Source organism: Emydura macquarii, unplaced genomic scaffold (genome assembly GCF_026122565.2).
Source record: "Emydura macquarii macquarii isolate MOO-44397 ecotype Brisbane River unplaced genomic scaffold, CSIRO-AGI_Emac_v2 contig_2473, whole genome shotgun sequence".
NCBI classification, from domain to species: Eukaryota; Metazoa; Chordata; order Testudines; family Chelidae; genus Emydura; species Emydura macquarii.
The window spans coordinates 3,412,631-3,440,606 of NW_027132610.1; the positions used below are offsets into that span (position 1 = coordinate 3,412,631).

Sequence of the window (27,976 nt, forward strand, 5' to 3'; positions counted from 1 at the left end):
TGAGGGGAATCTCGAGGCCAACTGCAGCCTTGTGGAAGGGGATAGGAAGTACAAGTGGCAAAAAGGAGTCTCAACCAAAAATGAAATATGCAAGCCATAAGGTCCATGAAGCGTCAGCTAAATAATATTGGTGCTACAGTCACATGTACAGGAATCTTTCTGGGCATGTGCTTCCTTGTTTTGGATGGAAAGGAACCCCGGTGGCCTCCCATTCCAAACACACAAGAAAAGGAGAGAGTCCCAATGTTCTGGCTTATTGAAGTATTTTCTAGAAGTGTATCGGTCATTCCAAGGTAGTTGACATAGTATTAAACAAAAATGGAGTTTACGTTTGCAGGAATCTCCTTAAACTGTAAGTATTGTGGTAAAACATCTAGATTTGTCAATGTGGGGTGCATTCCTTAAAAAAGAAGAAAATTGCCTGATAGGTCAAAAAGAATGTTTTCGTGCTTTCTTTCTCCCCAACCCCTCCACTTTATTTTAATTGAAGATTTCTAATACCCCACTTATATTTAAAGCGTCTTGCATGCCTGGGAAATAAGACATCCTTGGCAGCTGTCATGACAGACAACAGGGCTGGCAAACTATCCTAAACTGTTACCTAGATTTCCCAACAAGAACATTGGACTCGTTGGATATTAAAGAACAAATTCTAGAGTCCTTGAAACTTATATCCAAGAATTGCACAGAAGATTTAGTAAAATTTGATTTTTATTGTCATCTCTTAGAAATACAGTGCTTTGTTAGAAAATATGGCAGTCTTTCATTAGATGGATTGACTGATTCATTAGAAAGCATCAACAGTAGGCTAGTAATTTTTACCTAAAAATTGCAGGGATGAAGAATCCAAAATCTGCAGATTGTGTACACAGATTTTTTTTTTCTTGTTTCTATATGCTATTTTGATACTAGCTGTCCTAAAGTACAGGGAGAGCCACTAAAAACATTGACACTTTTAAATTAATTTACTGATAGTGGACTAAACTATAGAGAGGCCACAGACCTCTTAAGATCCTGTAGTGCAGTTGGCAGGATGTCAGCGCTTTCAGTGTAGGTTAGGGTAAATGCCACATTCACACTAACTCTAACGTAGGGGCAGTAGCAAATACTACATGTTATCCAAGATAAGACTGTTTACACATGCAGGGCTGTAGCATTATTTCTATGAAATGTACATTTAGAAGAATGGAAAGACAGGATAAAAAAATAAGTTCAGGTGGTGTGAAGTTAATGGTGATAGTTGGCACATTGTTCGTATATTAAGTAAATAAATTGGGTCACTAAAATATAAAAGGAAATTCACTTCTAATGAGGTTTTCATATTTAAAATAATATTTCTCATTCTTGGCATCCTATAAAACTTTCTCCATTGTCAGAGTCTAAAAACTTAGTTGATCAAATGGAAGCTTAAATTCTGGAGCAATGCCTAGAAAGATGGTTTTGAAAGAGAATGGTTTTGCCAGATCTTAGTCTTCTGAACCTAAGCAAGATATTAAGAATTCAGTTATTTTCCTGTGGGTCAAACTAAATTGTGATGCAAACAGCCCTGCAACATGCTAAACTATAAAATGAGTGAATGTTTGAGTGGCTCTGTACGCTGGGATTGTGTTGTCCAGAGCTATGTGGGAGGAGGGGGTGCTCTGAGGAGGTCTTCAGGGTATTGCAAGTACTTGGACTATTAATTTCTAGGTTCATAGTTCCCTGCTGAGAAGACCAAAATGTTGACAACTCATGAGTTTTTGCTAGCCTGCAGATTTCCATTGTCCTAATTGATAGCTATTGCCTTGAAATGGGTTTTAAAGTAAAATAAAAAAATGCATCCCATAGGACCCGTGATATAGGTACATAGTGTGAATCTACTTTGGTTATCTTTAATTGTAATACAAAAATCCTATGGGCCAGACTTGGGGCCAGAGAGGCTGGTCTGGGAAACTACTTCAGAAGTTACAAATGTGTTATTTTTGTATGTAATACCAGAAGTTTTACACCATATTCTAATCTCTTTATATCTACTGAAAATCCAGGCTTTTGCTTTTAAAATGCTTTTTATCTTTGATAACAACCAAGTCTGATAAACATTTGATTAGGTCCAAATTTATAAATCTCTTCAGTAATATTTTAGAACATGGAAATTTTGCTTTGACTTCTCTGGCTAATTTTTAACTGCAATTGGCACAATTTTATATTTGTCTACAGATTTAAATGCCAGTTTGCAGACAAACTACAGGTGTGTTAAGCACTCTGACTGGTGTCTCCAGATGTAGGAAATGGGCAGCTGGACATGCTCCGTTCTTGGATTTCCTGTGGTGGCAGAGAACAGTGCCATTGATCTGAATATACAGACTACACATGTTCTTTTAAATTGTTTTACATATACCTCTAGGATAACCTAGTCCCTCTCTTAATCATCACTTGTTAGCAAATTATCCTAATATAATCAAATCTGTGTGTATATTGGAAGATGTCTATTCATTTAATTTTCTATGTATTTTATATTTTTAAGATTCCTGGATATCCCAGTCAGCTTCATTCCCTAGGAATCAGAAGCAACCAGGTGTGGATTCTTTGTCACCAGTGGCGTCACTTCCTAAACAGATTTTTCAGCCTTCTGCACAACAACAACCACCTTCTAAACAGGTTAAAGTCACATGTGCAAATTGCAAAAAGCCCTTGCAGAAGGGACAGACTGCATATCAGCGGAAAGGATCAGCTCACCTGTTTTGTTCCACTACCTGCCTCTCATCATTCTCGCATAAACCTGCTCCAAAGAAACTCTGTGTTATGTGCAAAAAGTAAGGGATGTTTTATTCCTTTTTCCTTAATAGCTAAATGCAAAAATACCTGCTTTATGACTATTAAGGAGCATTTCTAATAACTAAGTATCTGACACTTGTAAGATCCGACTAAAAAATATTTTTCCCCACAAAGTGTAATGCCACCTTTAAGTTGGTGGAAAATGACTAAATCTGGTTATAGCATATTTAGGGACAATCAAATAAAGTACAATACCTCTCCTTGACTGTGAACTCTTTAGTTCAGAATAAGGCAGGATAGGGGAGTTTCTTCTCTTTAAAAATATAAATCAATTTTAGTTTAGTGATTTTTTTTTTTGCATATAAACAGTTTCTAAGAGATTACGAAATATAGTAGAGAGAGCAATATGGCATAAATTCACAAGAAAAAATAGTGAAAACATTTTATTTAAATGCTTCCATTGTGAGAAGGGAAGAGGTGAAATCAAGTGGCAAATGCGAAGGAGAAAAAAAAGTTAAGATTTGGAAAGCGGTGGCAGCAAAACATAGGAAGACTATTCCATCTACTGGGAGTTATGTGGGAAAACCATAGCCTAGGAAATGTTGAAAGGGAAAGAGAGAGGAGCAATAAGCTGGAAAGCCTATGAGAGAGCCTATTGCAAATGTATATAGAGTTAAAAATAAACCATGGGAATTGTGAACTCAATGTAGAAGTCACTGAGAAGCCAGTGGAAGTATTTGAAAGCTGAACTGATGGATCACGCTTCTCTGTATGTGTGAAGAGGTGGGCACCAACAAGAGTCTGGAGAATGGGGCCTTGTGGAAGCTATAGAAAGCAGAGTTGAAATAGTGAAGGTGTGAATGAGGACTTGAGGGCTTCATCCCCTTTTGGAATCAAGGCAGTGTAATATGAGTAGTTTTAGAGGGGTGGTTAAATATATTTAGACAGTGTTCCACATTTTCAATTTTTATCAATTTTCATTGATAAATTACCAGTTTTTAAAATTAAGCAAGTGTAAATCAGTAAAAACGGAACTCTGTTATCAGTCCATGTCCATAATGCTGTCCACCAATGTTTTTTTGGCTACTTATTTTTGTTGAACACTAATGCTTCACGCGATTGTTGTGTACTGCAGCTCTGAGATTGAAGCAGAACACACACAGAACACACAGCTCTGAGATTGAAGCAGAACACACACACAACACACACACAGTGGAGATCAGAAAATCAAACAGTGTTAATATTGTGCTATGATTGCCTCACAGTGAACATTGCCTGCCTTATTTCATTGCCTACATTTAGTGCGGTGCTGAATTTAAACAATCCAGTTCTCCACAGATAAAGATAGATAAATTAAACATGAGGTGACAATGCAAATCTATCCTGAATACCAACAAGAAAATCAGTGCTTAGAAATTTTCAAGAAAAATAAAGATGGAAGTGAAGAGGATGCGTTGTGCTTCAAGTACTGTAGCATTGAGGTCAGTGCTTGCACTGACAAAAAAAAGGAGCATGTCAAAAGCAAGCAATACAAGAAGCTTAAAGAAGGTGAGCTTCAGGATAAACAGTCAATATCAGGAGCTTTCACCAGGGCTTTAATGAAAGAGATGATGCAGCATGATTGTGTCAATGAATGTGTGCGTGCTCTTTGTTTTGCTGGACAGCCGCTGTTAATTGCAGAGGGGCCTGTAAGTAACTTTGTGTAACAATACTGTCCAGTAGCAAACCCCCTTCCTAATGCAGACAACCTAACTCGTAAGAATCTGAAAGAAAATGACAATGCTTTAGTATCTAAATTGATGATGGAATGAATTGATGGAAACGTCGTGTTTAGTCTGATTTGACGAGTCTCCTGATGCTTTGGGCATCCAATGCTTGGCCTTCTGTTTTCGTTTTTTGATTTCAAAGCGAATAAACCTGCATTGTTTTGTTTTGTGCTGATGTGACATTCGTCCCCCCCGCTGCCAGCCATTTTGGCGACACAGCAATAACTGACATTTGAAATGTACCGACTAACTTGAGAAAATGTGGCCACAACTAACACAGATTCTGCTTCCTACATGGCTAAGTTTGCACAGGAGGTTAAACTCAATCAGAAACTGGAGCTGCTACATATTACCTGTCCTGCTCTTCTGATTACATTGTGCTGTCTGCAGCTACTGCTACAGAAAAAATGAAGGGTGTGAAATCTTGTCATTGGATTTGGGGCTGTTTTCAAGCATGTGATCAAGTTGAAGGCTTTGTTTTACACAGTGTGAGACAAGTGCAGAGCCGATTGCCTATTACCTACCCATTACATCACATGGGTAGAAGAGCTTGTACTTCGCTGCCTATCATGTAAACAACACGTGAACTGTACTGATGCGTCTCTTGGATTATCCTGAATTTGTTGGTTCTAAAGCAAAAACTCTGAAGAGACTGGCAAATAACCAAAATAACCACCAGATTCTGCACGCCAAAGTAACGTTTGTTGTTGAAAACTTGGAATCACTGTGTGACACACAGAAAAAACTGGAGTTTTTTCCGACAACTTTCAACATGTTTGCCAATACAGATGTTTACTGGATCCTGACAACCAAAATCTCAGCTGAAATGAGCTCAGAAAAGCTTCAGGAGAAGCATATGGTGAGAGAACCCACCTGTTACTGGAAAGCCTCCTGATCCTGGGACACGCGGAATCCAAAAAAGTGTTCAAAACCTTCAGCCCAACACTCAGTGAGAAATGGGAGATGGCTGTGGCGCACAATCTGAATCCCGAAGTGTTTGGTGCCGAAGATTTTTTTTTAAATGTCATCCAGTTGTTGCACCCATTCCTTAAGGTGAACTTTGCAGCAGTCTATGACCGTTAAGCCAGAGTGTTTCAATCATTTGCATTAAAGATGAAATTTCAAATCTGAAAGGGGAATTTACTACTTACATGAACATGCCTAACCCGAACAGTATGAAACTGGATGTGCCAAATTTTTGGAGTAGTCATCAAACCACATTTCCCAACTTCAGCAAATGTGTAGTGTTAACTCTAAGGAAAAGCTTTGTCTATTAAATTCCCTTTGGGGAGAGTTTGAGTAGTCAATCTCTTTAAAGGGCCAAGTGTAGAAAATGCTAGAGCTTTGTATGTGCGAGTCTCTTGTGTAACGATAACTGACGGACTGAAAAGATCATTCTAGCTGCTGCTTAAACTCTAAAGTGTTCAACTTGCTATATCATTTATAAACATGAGTTGAATCTTATCTCTCTCTCAGGATTAATATCTTCAAAACTCATGGCTAATTCTTTTTTGCCAATTTCCCCATACCTGCAACTAATTCTGTGGTGATTCTTATGAGTGTATGATGACACAGATTGCAAGAAAGAACAGTCACATAAAGTATTTCATATTTAAATGCCAGAAAAAGTTTGAAGTGTCCAGTTCTTAGACTGATTTTTTAATTATTTTGGACAGTCTGTCAAATCTGTTATATATAAAGGCTTTGAACAGCAAAGATACAGATTCATAGAGAAGTTCTATGAGGTCATCTTCAAACTTTTCTTTTGAAGATATCTTAGGCCAGGTCTACACTAAAAAGTTGTCGACCCCTGAGCGACGTAGTTAAAGCGACCTTAACCCCCTTTGGTGTAGACAGTGCTATGTCGATGGATGAATTCTTCTGTCATCCTAGCTGCCGCTTCTTGGGGAACTGGATTAACTACAGGAATGGGAGAACCTGTAGTGAGTGGCTGCAGCACTGTAGCTGTGTTGCTCTAGTTGTTTAAGTGTAGACATAGCCCTAGTCTTTTAAATTCTCAGACTAGTCTTCAACTGCTCAGTAAATCTGTGTATTGAAACCAGAGCAGAAACAAAGTTACTTATTAACACTGCTGCCTTAGCTTCGTGTCTAAATAAGAGTAGAAATCTATACTACCTATATTTTTTTTAGTTAGTGAACCTGTATTTCCTGCACTCCCTCTGTATCAAACTTACTGGATAGGGAGTAATCTTGCTGCCCTGTCTCAATGCCATAGCTATGGGAAAGGTGGTCTGTTTCCCCCCCAGTTTTAAGATGGCAATGCCATCTTTTCTGAGCACATGAGAAAAAAAGTAGCAACTTTAATGTTGCACGGTGAATTTAGCGTCTTTTGATATAACACACTGTTAACTTGGGTTTTAATTCATGTTTATAATGTCTGTTTGTAAATTAAGTAATATCAACAGACTTCTAGAAGAAGAAATTTAGATTAGCTGGCAAAGATTTGCCAAAAGTGACTAGTGATTTTGGCAGTCCCCCGTAAGACCCTTGAGAGTGGATTTTTGGAATTGAGTGCTGAGAATTTTCTGAAAATCCAACTCTTTTAGTAGGTCTCAAGTTAAGCACTCAGAAATTTAAGACACTCAAAATTGTTAGTCACTTTCTAAAGTCTTGGCCAGTGTGTTAAAAGTGTAAATTCTATTTTTTATAAAGATTGGAGTTTTTAGAAAGTTTTGAAAGAAAAATTCAGTTTTATTAGAAAATACCAAGAAGATAAAACCTTTTAATACAGAGCAACTAAATTAAATTCAGTCAAAGAATAGAGATTTAAAAAAAAAGTAGCAGATAGCATTCCCTTTTCCCAGAGGCTGTATGTCTTCAGTGCTCTCAGCTCCTCCCAGTTTAAAATCTCAGAACTGAACATGGGATATGCTTTATTGGAACATGTCTTTTCCCAGTGTGAGAATGTAACATGCTGTCACTTGACCACCAGACCTGCCCAGTCAATTCTTGGTTTATGCTGCTGAATGGCATTTTCAGTGCATCAGTAATCATCTCTCCTTCTCCCCCCCCCCCAACACACACACAAGCTATGTGCCTATAAGGAAAAGGGAGATTTCTTTTTCTCTCTCATATCTTCCACAGGGGAAAAGGTGGTGTGTGTGAGAGAGAAGACACCTCTGAGCCACGTGTTAGTCCTTTGTGCCCAGTGCGCAGAGGATATGGATGTGCTACAACCCAAGCTACAGAATCTGGCACTTCATTTTAAGCTATAGAGACTCACACTTTTAGTTTTATGGGAATAAAGTTCTTGTGAAGTAAAAGCATCTGTTCAGAAAATTCACTAGCAAATATCACTTTTGTGTTCAGAGCAGATAGGCTGTCAGTTGAGTTTGCCTGTACTCTGTGTCCATTGGTGACCACAACTTTCAGATGAATATCTATTCTAATGTATGGTGGATCTGATTTGGAGGGGGATGTTCACTTTAGCAGTTAGAAGTATCTCTTAAAAGCTCTGCTTCCATCTAAAAATCAAGTAATCTAACATATTGACATAATTTGATTCATAGACACTTTCAGTTAAAAATGACTGGCTTTAAACCAAGCTTACTTTAAAACGTTTTTAAAGTAACTTTAGATGTCTGATTAAATCAAAAGTTGGTATATTTAGTTGGTAAAAATAAATTACTATTCTGCCCTGCTATTTTTGCAGAAGTGGCCAAATAATAAACATGGAAGGAATAGCATTCAAGAAGGCATACAACTGAGATTACTGCACGTTAAGGTGCATAGCATAGCATGAGGCTGAAGACCAAGTGTGTCTAGCACTAGCCACAAAAGAAAATAGTGCAATTGACTTTTAATGAGAGGTGTAAAGGACTAGTTCAGGGTTATTTATTACTGTTCATTTGGTTAGTCCAAAAATAATCTATCTCAATTGAGTGTTTAGTCAGTTACAGCTAGGTAGTCCATATTCATATTGGTGATTTGGAACTTCTTTAGCAAATTGGATTACTTTTATAAATTGTATCTATTTTTATTTTAAATGATGCACTGTAATATCCAAGCACATCAGGGAAATTCAGAGTGGAGTTTTGTTCTTAACAAATTTTTTGCTACAGCTAAAAATACAGCCCTTCAGGGCCATATTTCAGAAGAAAAGAATTGCCAAAATTAAAAAAATAAAGTGATTATATTAATTGTAGCAGATTTACAAGTTTTTGAGGAGCAAGAAATAGATGTTTATTGATTGTTAGTTTTTTAAATACTTTTTTTTTATGGTTGGGAAGCAGCTTTTGTTTAAAAAACAAAACAAAACCAAAAAAAAAAAAAAAAACCCAACCCCCTGGTTTCATGTTTAAAAATTTTAATCTTTTGCAAGTACTAAAGTAAAACAAGTTTAGATATGCACAAACAGTAACTGCTCATTAGTAAAAAGCTGTTTTAGACGTACTATATTTTTAATATTGGAATTAATGTAGGGAAAATATATAGCCTGATATTCTTTTGGCTATACAACAGAAATTGCTTTGTTCTAATGGGTCTATTTGGAATGTTAATGTAAAGTTAACCATAACTGTTTTTATTTAAAGTAGTAGTAAAGATGAGAAATAAATGCAACAGCTAAAATGATTCAGTGACTTCAGTACAGTGGGACCATCTTGAAAATAGTACTGTTTGGAATCTTAGCAATTAAAAGTGCATGGTGGATGGGTGGGGGAGGGAGGTAAGAATCAGTTACATTGTTATAAAATTCTATTTTTAAAAAGGTTTTATGCTCTAGCCCTTTTTTCTTTCAGAGATATAACAACAATGAAAGGTACCATTGTTGCTCAAGTTGATTCAAGCGAGTCTTTCCAGGAGTTTTGCAGTACATCATGTTTGTCGTTCTATGAAGATAAGCATAATCCCTCAAAAGGAATCTTGAATAAATCAAGATGCACTATCTGTGGCAAACTAACTGAGGTCTGGTTGAATTTTTGGTCTCAACTCTTAAATTACTTAGTAATAGAATATTTACTATTAAAAAGTTGATTGGAAAGAGTGGTGGTAAACATGTATTTTTAAAGTTGTCCAGGTGTTTTGTATTTCTACAGTAATTAGGCTTAATATATCTAGCCATTTTATAGCTCTTTCCATCTTCAGTCATGCTTTATAACTGTTAGATAATATTTCTCATTTTTGTAAATTTCTTTATTGGATATTTAAATTTAAGAAACCTATGAAAACAGTTGTGCATTACTAACATTTTTGGAGTCATGGCTTTTGGAGTTCACTTTCATTGCTGATTATTGCAGGCAAGGCTTTTCTTTAGACAGCTAGTTATTTTAAAACTTGGTGAAACTTCATTGAATTGATTGATCACTGTTGATCTCTGTAACAGCATAAGGATGGCCATACTCTGTCAGACCAATGTCCCATCTAGCCCAATATACTGTCTTCTGACAGTGCCCCCTGCCAGATGCTTTGGAGGGAATGAGCAGAACAGAGCAGTTATCGAGCGATCTGTCTCCTGTTTTCCAGTCCCGGCATCTGGCAGTCAGAGACTTAAGGATATCCAGAGCACAGGGTTGCATCCCTGACCATCTTGATTAATAGCCATTGATGGCCCTATCCTCCATGAACTTATCTAATTATTTTTTTAACCCAGTTATACTTTTGGCCTTCAACATCCCATGGCAATGAGTTCCACTGGTTGACTGTACGTTGTGTTTTTGTTTGTTTTAAATGCGCTGCCTATTAATTTCATTGGGTGGCTCCTGTTTTCTTGCATTCTGAGAAAGGAGAAAACTAGAAACACTTACTGCTCCTCTCATATTTCAATAACTATTTTGAGGGCACTCAAAGTATAAATCCAGCAGTAATTGATACTAATCATACATTACATACAAATGTTGCCATCAAAACAATTCAGGATTTTCTCTATTCTAATTCCATATTTTGGTGAATCCCTCTGAGTCATGTATAGATGGTTTGTATAGTTTAATATACTCTTATTTAAATTCTACTGAGTTGGGATTACTACATTCTGAATGCAAATACTGGACCCCACTTACATAGCTATCTATATGCAGCCTGTTATCCCCAAGACAGTCATGTAAATTAAAAGTGATGCTGATTGCCAACACAGTGTATAAAGTACAGGTGTGGGCAAATTTATGTAAATTAACTCCCCACTCTCTTGAGCAGCCTTTTGCAAATCCTACCCTGTGACCTGGAATTGGTTCCAATAGGAACCACTGGACCTAGGGTTTTGCCTAGAGGTTGCAAGATGACAGAAATATGTTTGCTTTGTTTGTTGTTAGTTATTTCAAATGGATCTGTCACTATATTATCTAGGGTTCCAGTTGAACCAGGTATTGTTCTTTAAGTTGTGATTGTCAAGTGTAGTACACTGATGAAGAACCCCCTGCTTCCCCCCTTTTTTTTAGATTCGCCATGAAGTTAGCTTTAAGAACATGACTCATAAGCTGTGTAGTGACCATTGCTTCAATAGATACAGAATGGCAAATGGTTTAATAATGAATTGCTGTGAGCATTGTGGAGAGTACTTGCCCAGTAAAGGAGCTGGAAACAATATCCTGACGATTGACGGTCAGCAGAAAAGATTCTGCTGCCAAAACTGCGTTGGTGAATATAAACAGGTAACTACTTCTATTTATAAGAAATGAAATTTAGCCTACAAATTAAAAAACAAAGCAAACATTAGTATTGCTAAGATGCATTCTGTTCCTGATTAACTGAGTTTTGCTTGAGACCCTCTAAATATAGAATATGAACAAGCTTTAAAGACTCAACTGTTTAACCTATGTGAGTTTGTATATGCATTTGTGGGAGTGGTACTCTACTAAAAAATTCTTTTTGTAAAAAGACATGTATCTTATCCAAAATAATAATGACTTAAAACATTTTGAAGAAAACTTCTATCTTTTTATTGAAGGCTTTAATTCTTAATATACTTATGGTGAACATGACAACTCCACACCTATTGTGCAACCCACTAGTGCTCAGTTAGCTATAGAAGCTCACTTACATAAATGTCTAAAAATTCGAGTAAAGTTAAAAATGTATATAGGCCATGCAGGCTGGATATGGCTGTTGACTCCCTTAATCACATTGTTTACCTGTACATTGGCTATACTTTTAGTTCGTTTTCAATTTCCAAGGTGCAAAGCTAGGATTTACCTTTATTCCTTCATGTGTGAAGATTTGAGGGATTTTGTGTCCTCCTTTGCCTAGCTTCCATGTGCTCTTGAAATTATTATAGCATTTGAAATAAGTCTTGGTGTTTTGCATTCCAGTCTTTTTTTGGTTGGATCTTACAAACAACGTTCACCCTATGCTTTTGTTTTAGGAGGCAGTGGTGAGCCATCACTTAACACTAGTGGGAAGGTTGGAGTACTGTTCAGACTATTTATGACCTAACAGGATAATTCACAACCATTGTCATTTAATAACTTTTGGGCTGATCCACTCTAGAAATTGTTTTTTTTCCTATAGCGTGCATCTTTTATCTGAGAAGTCATGGTGACCTAGTATATGCAGTGTTAAGCACATGGGGACTGTGTTTTGGAATTTCTGAAATGAATGTTACACTTATGTTAATGAATGTTACTAAATGCCTGTTTCTGTGGTTTTGGAGTTAATATTTATATACATGAGGTGATGTATTATTTTCCCAAGGCTTCTTTGAGATGGTTGTGCACCCAGCCACGTTGAGGATTCTTCATTTCTTTCCACTTTTGGAAGCTGGTGAAATCCAATCAGTAAGAGAGAGAGAGCCCAGTATTGAATTAACAAAGTTCCATTATACTTGATTAAAAAAACTCCATAATGTTTGATCTCTGTTCCGTATTGCTATTCCATTTTTGAATGTCAGGTGATGCTTGCCTTTCCCTTTTTGAACTGCTTCTTTGAGCTTGTACAGTACCCAAACAGTACTTCAGGGAATGTATACATGTATAAACAGTACAACTGAAAGCATAACATGAGCCTTGTTGTTTTATCACACAGCAAAACCAAAAGGGGCAAAATAGGTTTTCAAGATACTAAAAATGTAGGCATAGACAGAAGCCATGGAAAGACTTGGAGAAACGTTGAATAAGCACTCATGAAGGAACAAAAAGACACAAGATTAACTTTGAACTTGGGACTGTCCCACACAACCTAAAAACATGCATTGATGAAATGCCATGTGAGCATGGAATTATAAGAGGTGGAACAACAATTCTGTATCTATTATACATTCATTGCAAAATGTACTTTGTCATCTGTCTGTTCAGATATTTTTGTACTATTGTGTTCAGACATTAAATATGCTAATAGACGATGAGGTGGCATGGCACTGATAGGATGTTGTACTCCATTGTGTGGTGCGGAATTGCATTATTAGTAAGCTTCACCCTATAGTACTGGGTATTATGCAATAGCATGCTGATCCTGAAGTGAATCCCTCATTCTTGACCTCAGTTGCTTTGCTGCATCCATTGCCATCAGCAGACTTTGTATCAGCAAAGTCTCTTATGTTGTGAAAGGGTTATTATGTATTTGATGTTGGGGGGCTGAACGGTTTAGGGAATGGTAATGAGCTGTGAAAAGATTAATCTTTAGTGCCAATTTGCATCCGAGCAGGTTGTTGTGACCACATCTAATTTCATAGTAGGTTTTCAGATATCATAGACAGTGAGTGGTAGATCTAAAATTCTTGTTTAAATGAGGCAAGTTCCAAATAACATAATTGTTCCCAGGGTGTATGGCAAAATGTCTCAGGCCATAATTAATTTTATAACAACATCTCTGTCTAGCAATGTGCATTTAAGTTTTAACTTGCTTTTGAAATCATTTGAAGAAATTTTGGAAAATTATTATTAACTTTTGTTAAGTGGGCACTTTTTGTGAGAAGTATATATTTGTTCAGCAAAGGGCTTTTATATGGAATATGCCTATCAAATTAATCTTTTAAGGGAATTTTGATCAGTCACTGCTAGCAATGGCTAATTATAGATAAAATATAGTTTACTTTCAGACAGTAGTACTAGACCTCTTCTTGGGGATTTTCTGTCATTTTATTTTAAAGGGAAGTGCACCATAGAGGAGGGACAGATTCTGATATAATATAGAAATAATCCTCCTTTTGTCAAAACAATAATAATGGAGTTGATGGCGAAGAATTTGGCCACATCAATATTTTGTTTACCTGATTATCATTGTGTGTAGTATATCTAAAAATTTTAGTGAATATATTCCACTTATATGCAAGCAGTTGTACAACAAGTGCGGTCTCTTTTTGCTATGAGATTCGTATAAAACTAGTATGTCATGTACTGTAAATGTCATGCTCCAATTGGTCTTTCATAAATATGTAGTACTAGTAAACTAGAATTGACACGATATTTGTACCTACCCACTTAATCCTTATTTGTGAAATAAATATTACTTAAAAATGTTTGGAACTAGCTTTCATAACTTATGTACTTTTTTTTCTTTAGGATTGAAGTGAAATTATGTGCAGACCAAAATATTGTGCCTTTTGACAGGGAGATTAGTGGTAGAGATCCAGGACAAATGGGTCATGAATTCGTGTGGCTGATGCTTCATTTTACATTGTGGTGGTGGGTGAGACAGGGAAAGAGGAAGCAATGCTGCTTTTGAATTAGAGGGACATTGGGTAAAATTGTCAAAAGCTCTTGTGTGTAATTTTCAAAGTTATGAATGCACTTAGGAGGTGAAGTCCATTGACATAAGCTCCTAAATACTTAAGTCACTTTTGGAAATGGGACACTGGGGCCTAGATACTCTTAAAATGTTTGTCCTTTATGTCACATACTAAGGAGATGATAATTGGTCCCTCTTACACAGCTCTAGTGAAACTACTGCATACAACTGGATACATCAAGGCTTGAAAGATATCTATTAAACTAAACGATAATTGGGGAAAAGTTACAAATGAATAGGTGGTGGGTGAGGAGAGATAAAAAGCCAAAATAGGCATAGCTTGACCAAACTATTTAGGTCTGTTATTTAAAGTGTGTTGACTCCCAGGAGACAGACCAATTATTTATGGTGGCACAAGTGGGTATAATCAATACATGGAATGATATTAATTAAGGGACAACTTAAGTTAAATGTCAGGAAAACTTTCTGAAAATGTCTGTTTAAACTTGGAAGACTCTTCCAAGCGAAGTAGACCATAAACACCCACCTGTTGTCTTTGTTGTTGAAGTTCAGGCTCTCTATCACTAGTAGAGGCCGGGAGCAACTCAGAGAATGACCGAAGAAAAGTAAATGAGTAACCAGAAAAAAACAAGATATTGTTTGAATAGATGCAGCCATGTATTCCACTTAGGTGTGTGGGTGCCCAGCCCACTGGAGCCAGAGAAATTTGCCAAGAAGTACCTGTAGAGAGGGGGTGTTCATGTCTTGTGGCCATAGCCCCTCCCCTGACTACATGAGGCGGTGCTGCCCTGCCCTGCCCTGCCCTGCCCTGCCCTGCCCTGAGTTCCTTCTTACTGCCTGTGGCTGGAGTTGGAGCTCAGTGTGGTCTCAGTCTTTCAATGAGTTCAGTTTTTTCTCTTGTATGTCATTAGCACTACCCGTAGTGTTAGAGTAGTGGTAGTTGTAGTAGTTTGTTTCCCTTGGTGATGGTTTCATCAGGGTTTAAACATTGTCCTTTGTGTGGGGCAACGATTCCCACACATGGTGCTTGCTCTGTCTTGCTGAGGCCCACATTACGGAGTGGTGTGCAATCTGCAGATTGTTTAGAAATGGACTCAAGTGGCTTGGAACCTTCATTGGAAGCAGCACCTGCTTGAACAGGCCATGCAGCCTGCATCAGTACCAAGGCCCTCATCAAATCCGAGATTGCCCTTAAATTCCAAATGCACTGCTACTTCACATTCTGGAACAGGAGCCTCTCTGAAGAAATGGAGAAGCTGTTCCCCATCAACTGTGCCGAGGAAAAGGTTGCATCAGACCAGTAGAGACTTGTTCCAGGTCTCAGGGTGACTCTTCCATCTCCCCCAGGAAAAGTGTGGACCAGCACAGAGTTGGTGCTGGCAAATGGTATAGAATGGGTACATCTAACTCAGTGGCTCTGAACCTTTCCAGACTACTGTAACACTTTTAGGAGTCTTATTTGTGCTGCATGCCCCAGGTTTCACCTCACTTAAAAACTACTTGCTTACAAAATCAGACATAAAAATAGACTCATAGACTATAAGGTCAGAAGGGGCCATTATGATCATCAAGTCTGACCTCCTGCCCAACACAGGCCACAGAACTTCACCAACTCACTCCTGTAATAGACCCCTAACCTAAGAATGAGTTATTGAAGTCCTCAAATAATTATTTAAAGATTTCAAGGTACAGAGAATCCACCAGCAAGTATCACAAAAGTATCACAGCACACTATTACTGGAAAATTGCTTACTTTCTTATTTTTACCACATAATAATTATAAAATCTATTGGAATATATATTGTATTTCCATTTCAGTGTATAGTATATAAAGCAGTATTAACAAATCATATGAAATTTTGGTTTGTACTGACTTTGCTTGTGCTTTTTATGTAGCCTGTTGTAAAACTAGGCAAATACCTAGATGAATGGATGTTACTCCTAGAAGACCTCTGTGTACCCCCAGAGGTATGCATACCCCTGGTGGAGAACCACTGCTCTAATCCTTCCCTGGTACTGAGTTAGAAAACCATGTGCCATTGATTCTGGGCATCCATTGAGTCCAGTATCCATGAGGGAGATGTCAGTACTGACAGTTTCCATGTCAGAGGCATTCCAGGCAGCTAGAGACCTACTCTGCCTTTCGGTCCCGACCTCCTCTTATCCAGGACTTGGCCCAGGCTGTGCCAACTATAGCCACTTTGATTGAAAAGCTGCTGAACACATGGGTCTGTTGGCAACGCACCCCAATGTTCCCCTTTCACAGGTTGTGTAAGCTGTATTGGGATTGGTATGGGGAACCTTGGTACCGGGAGCCTCCTCGGTGCTGCTGCAGTCGCCACCGCAAATGCTACCATGGTGGCTTTCACTGCCTTTGACATTGGTACTGTCAGACGCTCTGGTACCGCTGTTCACTTTGGGAGTGACACCACTTTCAGCACCGGCATGCTTGGTAACCGATGGTATCGCTTCCATTGGCAGTACCACTTCCTGCCTTGTTTTGGGTGACAGATGAGTCAGATCGCCTACTTGCTCCTTCTGATCTCGGTCCACCCTTATCTCTGTAATCCTGAGGTTCCTCTGTTTCTGAGTCAGGGTTGTCATCCTTCCATTCGCCATCATCCAACCAGCATTGAGGGCTGCTGATGGACCATTATTGGTACCAAGATCGTGGTCAGAATGGAGGTCCCTCGCCCATTGTTTACTGGCCACCAGTATCCTATCCAGGTCAGTGACCTCTGTAGAATCCTTGGGATGCTACTCAGTCATGGAGGTCCTGCTCTTTGTCTCGCTCAAAGGTGAGATTGCTGGTTAGGTCTGTGGTGGTGACCGTCAATCTGCCGCAGGCTCAGGCACTGGTTGTCCTCCCTGTGGAACCTCCAGAGTTGTCTTGTTCTGGTCTGTGAGTCCTGGAATCGGATCTGGCTTTGGCTCAGTTAAAGGCTTCATATGTCTTTGGATGATGCTGTGCTGCCTGGCTCATCCTTCCCTTCAGTACCAGAGGATTTTAAGGTGTATCAAAGCCTTTTGCGGTGTGAAGCTGCTTCCCTCAATATGCAGATGGAATTCTTGCAAGAGAACATCCACAAATTGGTGGATATCTAACAGGCGTCTGCCCCTGGGAGAGTCACCCTCTCTATCAATGGAATGCACTTGGAACCAGCTAAGACCTTGTGGAGCATGCTGGCTTTGGTAGTCTGTGGCCATGGTCATGGAAAAGTGTTATTTTGTTCCCATGCAGGGATTTGAGGGGTTATACTCTCCTCCAGCCCCAAATTCTCTAATTGGAACTTCAGTGAATGACAGAGCTAGGCAGAGCAGGTTTAAGTCCACCCTGAGGATAGGGACTTTAAACGATTGGTCCTGGTGGCAGGAAGAGGTGCACCTCCTCTTCCTTACAGATGCAAATTACTAACCAGCAAGCTTTGCTGTCCGGCTTCGATTTTGTTAACTAGACGCTATGTCAAAGTTCACAGACCAGCTGCCTGAGACCTCACGATAGAAATTTTGGATATTTGTCACTGAGGGCTGCTTGGTGGTTAAGACGTCTTTGCATCTGTGCTAGACATCACAGATGCCTTGGCCAGAGTTATGGTCTTTACGGTCATCATGAGGAGAGCTTCCTGGCTGCAGAATTTGGGTATTTCCCCCAATGTCCAGCAAGCCATTGAGGATTTGCCCTTCAACGACCAAAAGCTGTTCTCTGACAAGACACTCCACTCCTTCAGGGACTTCAGGATTGCCATGCAGTTCTTGGGTGTGTACATGCTGATGGTCAGAGGCGCCACTATGGCATTGACCAGCAGCAGTATTGTCCACAGTGCATCTTTCCTTCCCCCAAAGCAATGGGACTACAGAAAGAGGAATAGGTCCCACAGGATAAAGCAGTTAAGCTTGGGGTTCAGCCAGTCCACACACCCTCCCCCAGTGCCTTCCAAGCACCTGTTTTTATTCCTGGGTCCAGATCACTGTTCCAGTCATTGCTCCTCCCCCCTCATCTGCCCTCTTTGGGGCTTGCTTGGGGCTCTATCACCCTAACAGCTGGATCCTAATCACTGTCAGATCAGTTTATGCCATCCAGTTCCTCTCCACACCTCCTCCCTACCCTTCCTGTCCCTCTTCAGGGACCCCTCTCACGGGATTTTGCTTCTCCAGCAGGTCCATTTTCTATTGGCTTTGAAAGCAGTGGAGGAGGTTCTGCCAGAATGTAGGAGTTCGTGTCTTCCCCTCCTGGTACTTCCTAGTACCCAAATCCAAAGGAGGGGAAGACCCGTCCTCGATCTTTGTGGTCTCAACAAGTATATCAGGTACACGAGGTTCCAAATGGTCACTCTATTGACTCTCCCTGCATTTTCTGAGAATGACTGACTTGCTACTCTGGACTTTCAGAAAAGTTACTTTCACGTCGTGATTTTGTCTAACCACAGAAAGTTCCTGTGGTTTGTTGTGGCGAAACGACACTTTCAGTACACGGTGCTTTTGTTCAGCCTCTCCTGTGCCCCTGCAGGTTTTTACCAAAAGCACAGTTGTTCTTATGGCATATCTCAGAAAGAAGGGAATTTACATCTTATCATATGTAGATGAATGGTTATTTAGGGGCAGATCCAAAGAGGAAGTTCTTACTTACGTCGGCACCACATTGCGCTTGCTTGAACATCGGGGTCTCATCCTAAACACTGGAATATTAACCTTGGCGCTCATGCAAAAAATTGTGTTCACTCTGGCCCTGTTAGATTCCACAATATCAGGAATGTTTCTGCCAACTGACCATTTTCAAAGTATTCGCCACCTTTGCCTCAGATTGTGGTCTCAGCCTTCCATGATAGTTCAGACATTTGAAGCTCTTGGACCACCTGTCTGCTTGCATACAGGTGGTTCAGTTTGCAAGGTTGCACCTTTGTCCCCTTCAAATGTGGCTCAGGATGGTCTACTGTCCTGATTTTCATCCTCTAGACAGACTGGTTAGTCTTCCTCCACTGGTCCTGGACTTCTTGCAGTGGTGTATGAGTCTAAAGAACATTTGCCAAGATGTCCCCTTTGCCCAGCCCTCACCAACCAATTCGCTTGTTACTGAAGACTCTGATAGGCTGGGGGGGAGGAAGGGGACAGGCACACCTGTGGTCACTGAAAGTATAGGGACAGTGGTCTGAGCAGGCGGCCTCACTCCATATCAACTTGCTGGGGCTTTGGGCCATCTACAGTGCATGTCATGCTTTTCGGCACTGTCAGAAATTCAGTTAACATAATTACTGACAATATCACTACAACGTATTATTGAACAGACAAGGTGGAGCACACTCCAGGTTGCTCTGTTTAGAGGCAGTCAGGCTGTGTAAGTTCTGCATTGAGAAGAATATTACTCCAATAGCCATTCACTTGCCTGGGGTTCAGAAGCATCTTGCAGACCACCTCAGCAGGTGTTTTTCCCGAAGTCACAAATGGTCCTTGAAGATAGGTGTCCTCTGGGTCATCTTCACAGCTTGGGTCATCCTGAAGATCAACAACAGGAAATGTCATCTGTTCTGCTCACAACGATGCCTCAGTTCAGGCTCCCTGTGTGATGCTTTTCCATGTTAGTTGGCTTTCCTGTACATCCTTCTCCAATCCCAGTCACCCATCAGGTCATCCTGAAGGTCAGAGCAGACTCATTCTCATTTCCCTGGATGGCCAAGAGAATACTGGTTCTCTGACGTCTTGCGTTGTCTATTCAGCCTCCCATATCGCTTCCTCTCCATCCCAGCCTACTCACTCAGAATCATGGCTGCGCCTGGCATCCCGTGCTCAGCTCCCTGCATCTCACGATGTGGCTGCTGTGTGGTTGAATGAGGAGGAAGAGCGATGTTCAATGGCTGTCCAATAAGTCCTGCTCAACAGTAGAAAGTCATCTACCAGAATAATCAATTCAGTGAAGTAGAAGTGATTTTTGATGTGGTCATTATCCTGAGGACTCCAACCGAAGCTGGCTTCTATCTAGGACATCTTGGAGTACCTGCTGCACCTTCAGTCATTGGGGCTTGGTTGTAGTTCATAGAAAGTTTATGTCAGTGATTTCATCCCCCTCTTCAGGGAAGATAAGTCTCCTCTAATGCCATGGTAAAAATATTCTTAAAAGGGCTTCTTAATCTACATCCTCTGGTCTGTGAACTGGTTCCCCTGTGGGACCTAAACATGGTCCTAGCGGCTCTGATGGGTCCTCTGAGTCCTTAACATCTTGTCCCTTGCTGCTCTTGTGTTGGAAAACTGCTTTCCTGGTAGCGATAACATCTTAAAGGAGAGTGTGAGAGTTGCAGGCTCTGATGGCAGAGCCTCCTTATATGCAGCTCTTCAAAGGTGACTTTATGACCACACCCAAAAATTTTGTCTAAAGTGGTCTGTTTCATTTGAACCAGGCGATGCACGTACCTGTGTTTTTTTTCCCAAAGCTGCATTTGTCTCCAGAAAAGCAATATTTCCATAGCTTAAATGTCCAATGATGTCTAGCCTTTTTTCTGGAGAGGATTAAAACATTTCATGCTTCGCTTCATTTGTTTGTGTGTACAATGCCTGATCCTTCATGGCTTGTAGTCTCCTTGCAGATGACCTCCAAATGAATAACATCCTGCATTAAGATGGCATATGAAGTAGCTTTGGCTATGCCCCCTCAGTGTATGCGAGCTCATTCTACTAGGGTGCAGTCAATGTCCATAGGATTTCTCAGTGATGTTTCCTTATTGGACGTTTGCAGGGCTGTTTATGTAGTCATCGATACATATGTTCACAAGCCATTATGCCATAACCGCATCTTCAAGCGTGGATGCAATCTTTGTTAGAGTGGTCCTGCAGCCCTTGTTTAGACTCCAAAACCTGCCTGCTAGGAGGGTAGTGGGTACTGCTTGTGAGTCACCTAAGTGGGATACATGGCTGCATCTATTAGGAAGAAGAAGAAAGTTATTTTTACTGTAGCTATGGTTCTTCGTAATGTGATGCAGATATGTATTCCATAACTCACTCTCCGTCTCCTCTGTGCTGGAGATTTGTTTTTGAGCATTTGCTGTAAAAGAAGTAAGGGAGGGTCAGGGCAGTGCCACCTCATGTAGCGAGGGGAGGGACCATGGCCATGATACACATGCTGCCCTTCTATGGGTATGCTAGGGAAATGTCTCTGGCTCTGGTGTGCTGCGTGCACACACACCTAAGTGGAATTCGTGTCTGCATCATGTTTCGAAAAACCACAGTTAGAATAAGTAACCATTTCATATGTGTAAGAGTCTACTAAAGTAATGATCACTGAAACTGACAGGAAAACTAATGTTAATATATTAAGTTACAATGCATGTAATTAAACATTTTTACCTTTATTACTGGTTTGAGCAGGTGTTCCCCTGTAGTTATAAGGAGGAATATTACCAATTGTACTATTCTTATCTACAGGTTGAAACAATCTCCAAATGTGTTGATCACTTCTCATGTTAGAGATAGTTATACAACTTCTTTTTATTTCTGGTTAATTTGTACCTGTTACCAATATGTCTTCCTTGTTTCCACAAGCCAATCAACATAAGATCCTCTCAAGGAAGTGGCAGTGCCTGGTTGTGCCTAGGGTTGCTAATGGGTTTCAGGCCCTGGCTTGGCATGCTCATCTTTGGTTCCAGACTAGTGCAGTTGTCTTGATCATACCACCAACTATACCTATAATTATATCTAGCTCAGTCTAATCCTGGCTGAATTCAGTGGACCTACCTTTACTAGATTGCATCTGCCACTATAACACTATGGCCCTGTATACACTACAAAATTATGCCAACAGAAGTTAGTTGGTATACAGCTGCCACAGTTAGTACATTGCTTGTGTGCACATACATGGCTCCTCCTGTCAGTGGTGCCAGTGTCACCAGGAGTGCTTGTATCAGTGTAGAGTATGGTGCAATATGGAAAGGTATCCCACTGTGCAACTCACCACTGTCTGGCTTACTGGCGTTTGGGAAGTTTTGGCAATGCATGATGGGGCTGAAATGAGTCCTGAAGGGCTGACTGGGAGCATGAGATCAACCTCCCAGTTTGCAATTGTTTCCATCTTATTATGTTATCAGTATCCCATAATTTTTGTACCTTTTTTCAAAATCCCACAAACCTGCACAGCCCTCCTTACTGTCAGTCATCTCTAATAGAAGCATGGAGCCTGCACAGCTCTGCATTATTGTCATGAGCATTGAAAGCACAGGATGCACAATCCTGGAGTATTTGCAGAGCTGCAAGAAGAACTGAATGAGTGGGGAATATGACAGTTCCTTGGATGACAGATTGCTGTGGGACATACCGAGAACCAATTCAAGGTGGTTGGTGTCATTTACGGAGCAGCTGCAGATGGTGGAGTGCTGCTTTTGGGCCTGAGAAACAAGTACTGACTGGTGGGATCGCATTGTAATTCAGATTTAGGGTGATGAGCAGCAGGTACAGAACTTTTGGATGCACAAGGGCACGTTCTCGATCTGTGTGCCGAGCTCACCACAACCATGCAGTGCATCCAGGACATCAAAATGAGAGCTTCACTGACAGTGGAGAAGTGATGGTGATCCCATTGTGGAAACTTGCAACTCCAGATTACTACTGGTCAGTCAGGAATCAATTTGTCATGCAAGTGTGCAGGGTCATTAATCGCTGTGACTATGGGCAGTGTGTAGGACATAGTGGATGGATTTCCAGCAATAGGATTCTCGAACTGCAGTGGAGCAATAGACAACATACATCCCTATTTTGGCACCTGACCACCTTGCCACTGAGTACATCAACAGAAAGGGCTACTGTTCTATGGTTATGCAAGTATTGGTGGATCTCCAGTGACACTTCATCAACATCAATGTGGGTGGGTCTGTGAAGGTTTGTGACACTAGCATCTTTAAGAACACAGGACTGGGTTTTTGGTTTTGTTTTTAAAACTAAAAGACAGCTCCAAGCACGGACTTTTTCCTGACTGGTGGATTACTGTTGGGAATGTTGAAATTCCAGTAGTGATCCTGGGGAACCCAGCCTATCCTTTGCTCCCTTGGCTCATGAAGCCATACGCTGGCTACCTCAACAGCACCAGTGAAGATTCAGCTACTGGGTCAGCAGTTGCAGAATGACAGTTGAATGTGCTTTTGGTCATTTGAGGGGTCGTTGTTGGTGTTTACTCAAAAGATTGGACCTCAGTGAGAAAAATATTCCAGTGGTTATAACTGCCTGCTCTGTCCTGCATAATATCTGTGCAGCAAAGGGGGAAAACTTTGCTGGGGTGGAGGGCAGAAGTGACGTGGCTGTCTGCTGAATTGAACAGCCAGACACAAGGGCTATTAAAAGAGCTCAATGTGGAGCTATACGGATGAGGGAAGCTTTGAAAGACCATTTTAACAGTGAGCCAGGGTAATGTATATTGTTGTAGTGTGCTCTATATCTGCCTGCTCTTTTTGTGGCCTGTTAGGAATTGTTTGGTGATTGCTGTACATGTAGGAAGATTACAGTCAATGCACCTATTAATTTTGTTTGTGACTGAGCCTATGAATTGTGAGAGGCTGTGCTGTAACAGGAAATTGGTTACTTTCAGAACTGTTGAGCACTTGGCAGCGTATGTTGTGAACTAATAAAGATGAATTAATGTTCGAAATAATAGAATTTTTTTCTGTAACAAAAGTGCAAAAGAACCCAGGTAATTTTAAAACAAATTACATTCAAAATTTAATAGAGCTTGGTAAATTAATAGAACTGAACTTACAAGGGGAAAGAACGCTTATGTCCATTTCAGCTGCACATACACCAACAATGGCTTTCATATGTGTTTGAAGCTGTAATTGTCCTCAGTATCCCCAGGGTGCAGTGGTAGGGTAGTACGGTGGATTCCTGATGCATGTGAAATGTTGAGGAGGTGTATAGGGATCTTCCAATATTGAGTTCTTAATGGGATGCAGAGAGAGGTGAGCCCTGGATTGTTGAACTTGCAGATCCACCAGCATCTGCTGCATCTGTCTGTGCTACCTGGGAAGCCCTATCAAGTCCTGGTGCATTTGTCTTTTTTTCCTGCTGGATCTCCTGGGCCTTTCTCCTCTCCATTCTTTCCTTCTCCAGGCTGTCTGCAATATTAATCCTCCAGGCTCTGTGCTCACGGTCCATTGCAGCACAGGTTTGCAGGATTTTATTGCAACACAGGTTTGCAGGATTTTATTGAACATATCCTCCTGAGTTGTCTTCTTTCTCCTTATCTGGTTTAGACATTCTTTGGGTGTGGAGGGGAAGATCCTGAAGGCTGCAGTGGCAGCAGCTGCAGATGAAACACACTGAGATACCATTGTTGGTATATTCACTATGGGAGGTGAAATTTAAGATTTTGAACTCTCTCCCCTTAAATTTTAGGCACTGCATTCTCATTTCTGCTTGAGATTGCTTGTACATGGTACCAATCACAGCACCAGCCCTCGTAGGTGTGGCCCACTGGGTGTTGGGGAAATGAGGTAATTGCTCGTTGCATGAAACTAGTAGTGTAGCGCAATGATACTGAAGACCAGCACCTTTTTCCACAGGCGGTGGTGATTTTCGCTGATATCTCACTCTTGGGGGTAACAAAGGCAGAGAGAACACTGCTGCTGCTGGTTTCTTGAAGCCATCCGCACACTGCAGTGGTGCCTGCTGAAGTTATTGCTGAGTGGCTTGGAAAAGTGTCCTAATGCGGAGGAAGAAATAAGACAGTCTTCTCTTCCCCACCACCACCACCACCACAAACCTTCGGCAGAGGATTGCAGAGTACCTCCATGAAAGTTTCATTGAGATCTCTCAGGAGGGTTCAAGGGACATCCCTGTATACAAAGCAAACTGCTCCTCATGGCCTACCCTGCCTAACTCTAGAGGGGAATGAAAAGCAGATAGCAGCTCTACCTCTCATCGTTGTACCAGAACCTTTTCTAGCACAAGTAAATTAATGAAACATCAAAAGATATATCCTGCTACTTTGTGGCTGGGGCCACCCCTGTAATTGAAAATGTATCTGCATGCTTACCCGAAGTTTCTTCCCCTGCATTGGCGTAGCACATGCTTGAATGGCTAGACTGAGGTGGAGTTTAAAAAAAACAAAAAACAAACAAACAAAAAAAAACCTGGTCCTGGCTCACTGCTAACTGGATTCTCCCCCTCTTCCTCATCCACCACCACTTCCTCTGCCTTGCTGTTCACAACAGGGGTCTGTGATTCGGGCACCTTGGAATTATTCAAGGTGCTGAGGAGAAGGGGCAGGGATTGGTGTTGGGTTCTCTGCCAGATATGGCATTATGCTCTTTGTAAACGCGGCAGGTCTGTCGCTTGGCACTAGATTGATTGTTGGGATCATTGGCCTTCTGGTATGCCTTCTGCGGCTCCTTGGTTTTCATATGACTGTGCTGCTGTTCCCTGTTGTACTCCTCCTCCTTGTATCCCCTGAGCAATCTGCCCATAGAGATCAATATTTCTGTGGCTGGTTTAGAGTTGTGCCTGCCCAGCCTCTTCTCTTCCCCTGGCCTAGGAGATCCAATATCTCCTGTCTAGTCCAGGCTGGACCATGTCTGCAATGTGTAGCTGGGCTGGTCAGCTGTCCAGTTGCACTCAACAGTGTTGAGCTGCTAGGTGTGCTTGCCATGCCAAGCAATCAGGAAAAGGAATTTAAAAAAATGTCTGGCTTTAAAGGGATGGGGTAGAGTTCTCGTCTCAATGACCCTTGGGAAGTGGAGTTCACAATGGTGACCAGAATGGTCATTGTGAGGCATTGTGAGACAGCAGCTGGAGAACAAATAGGGACAACATAAGTAACAGTGTCTACGTGCACTGCGTTGACTTAAGTACATTGACTATGGCGCTGTGCCGCTCGGGGAGATGGTGTTACTGTGCCAGCATAACGGGGCTCTTACAGTGGTGGGAGATCAATTTAAGTCTAGACACATGCACATCTGCGTTGATGTAGGCTGTCTTGCATCAACCTAACTTTGTAGTGTAGACCAGGCCTATGCTCAGTTCCTGGCCTGAGTACTAATCCCATCTCTTTCTCAGCCCTTTCATCACATGAATTAACATTTGATCCCTTTCCCAGTTCAGAACATCCCTTTAGTATCTTGAATTTGGATTCTTTTCCTTATACAGAGTGCTCTTTCTTTCCCTGTCTCTGTGTTAGAATATGCATTTGGACCTAACTGTCTTGGCTTATTCTAAAACCTGATCTTCTTGCCTGTTGTGGTGAGAACTAACCTACTAAGGCCAAGTTAATTAGGGATTTCCAAGTGAGAGGATGGACTTACTCCCAGTTCTTTATGTAGTCATAGCCTTCCTTTCAAATAGGAGTGAGAGCTATAAAAGAGTGACAGTGCTTCTGGTTGTATTTCTTGTTTAAAAAAAGTTCCATCACCATAGCACGTGTGCTGGAAAACTAAAAGCTACACATCCCATCACATCCTATTGGTTCATTTGTAAACAAGTATAGCATGAAAGGAATTATTTTTCTGTCATGCTCTCTTCTTTGTCTATTCATTCTTCTTTAATGTTTTACCTTTTCTCACTCACAACTCCTTACTTTTTAAAATTCTGGTCCCTGTGCCTGCAAGGATCCTTGTTCTACATATTCACCAAGCAACCTCTCTTCTTGAAATCCCTCCTAGAACTTCCATCTTCCAGATCTCCTAACTAATACTCTGGCACTTTGGCAGGGCAAGGCATAGGATGACTTAATCTTCCAACTCTAATTTCTGTGGTTGTTGGTACCCAATACAGGAGGGTGGAGTAATTTAACTGCTATAATACATGGCAGTCTGAAGTATGATTATAAATATGGTTCATCGAAGCAATAATGTAGATTTGCAGATTGTGCTGGAAACCTAACAGCCTATGGAGAAATTCTACCAGTCCACTCTCACTTTTATTGCCAAACCCCAAAGTATTTAAAAAGCAGAATGTGGATGAAATATCATGAGGCTCATTAAAAATCTCAAACTTTGTCCTCATCCTTAACTCTTAAGGGAATGAATGGGCTTCCCTTCTCCCTTCTTTTTTAGTGCTTCAGGTTGAAACCTGTGCAGAATGTACACACAGATACTTTGTGTGCTTGTCCCTCCTTCTTCTCCCTTCTGTCCTAATGTCATTCATACACGTTGCCCTCCTATACTGGCCTGACAGGGAAATCACTTGCTGCAAACTGACAGATCTTTCATGTTGCTCAAACTCGGATATCTTTCCACTTGTACTGAACTCAACATTTGTATAGAGTATCTGTGCAGCACCTCTTCCTTGAGGCTGCCATAGAAGCAGAAGGCAAACTCATCTTTCTTCTCAAAGCCCTTATCCTCCTCCTTTGAAATTATCTCCATTTATTGCACTCCTCTCCTTCTGAGACTCTGGTTTACTGCTAGTCCCCTTCTTTCTCTGACAGCTCTCACACTTACCACCACATGGGACTTCATTGGCATGTTGACTTTCTTGACTCTCCTCTTCATCTTGTAGTTTCACATAATCTGTAGTCTTTCCTATCTCCACCCTCAATATCATGAACAAGACAAGCCTTCTCTGTTCCTATTCTGTTGAGAGAGATTTGTGCTTTCCTTGGTGTTAAGTTTAGCTACAAAATCTATCACTTGCTGCAGAGTTTACTAGAATTTAAGCTTCCATTTTAAAAGTGTTTTAAGCCTTTATGGTGGTGAAGAGTGAACAGCAAAATATGCGGTGTATTTCTGTATTTAGACAACCTCTGAAAAAATAGCTATGAAGTGTTAACTGCCCTTTCTTTTCTATAGGTGTTATCTTTGAAATGTAACATTGGCAATATAAATACCAACTTTAATTTCTGCTCGTTTTAGCAGAAC

The 27,976-nt window shown here is 40.7% G+C and overlaps 1 protein-coding gene across 9 annotated transcripts in view; it reads left to right on the plus strand.

The window, feature by feature from the left end:
- The window catches only part of ZMYM2 (zinc finger MYM-type containing 2), a 155,231-nt gene that overhangs the window by 31,883 nt on the left and 95,372 nt on the right, over positions 1 to 27,976 (plus strand). For all 9 annotated transcript variants that reach the window (XM_067562833.1, XM_067562832.1, XM_067562831.1 and 6 more), the window contains 3 exons: positions 2,504 to 2,792; positions 9,281 to 9,446; positions 10,913 to 11,125. In XM_067562833.1, coding sequence (XP_067418934.1) covers positions 2,504 to 2,792; positions 9,281 to 9,446; positions 10,913 to 11,125 — 668 coding nt within the window. The remainder of the gene's footprint in view (positions 1 to 2,503; positions 2,793 to 9,280; positions 9,447 to 10,912; positions 11,126 to 27,976) is intronic.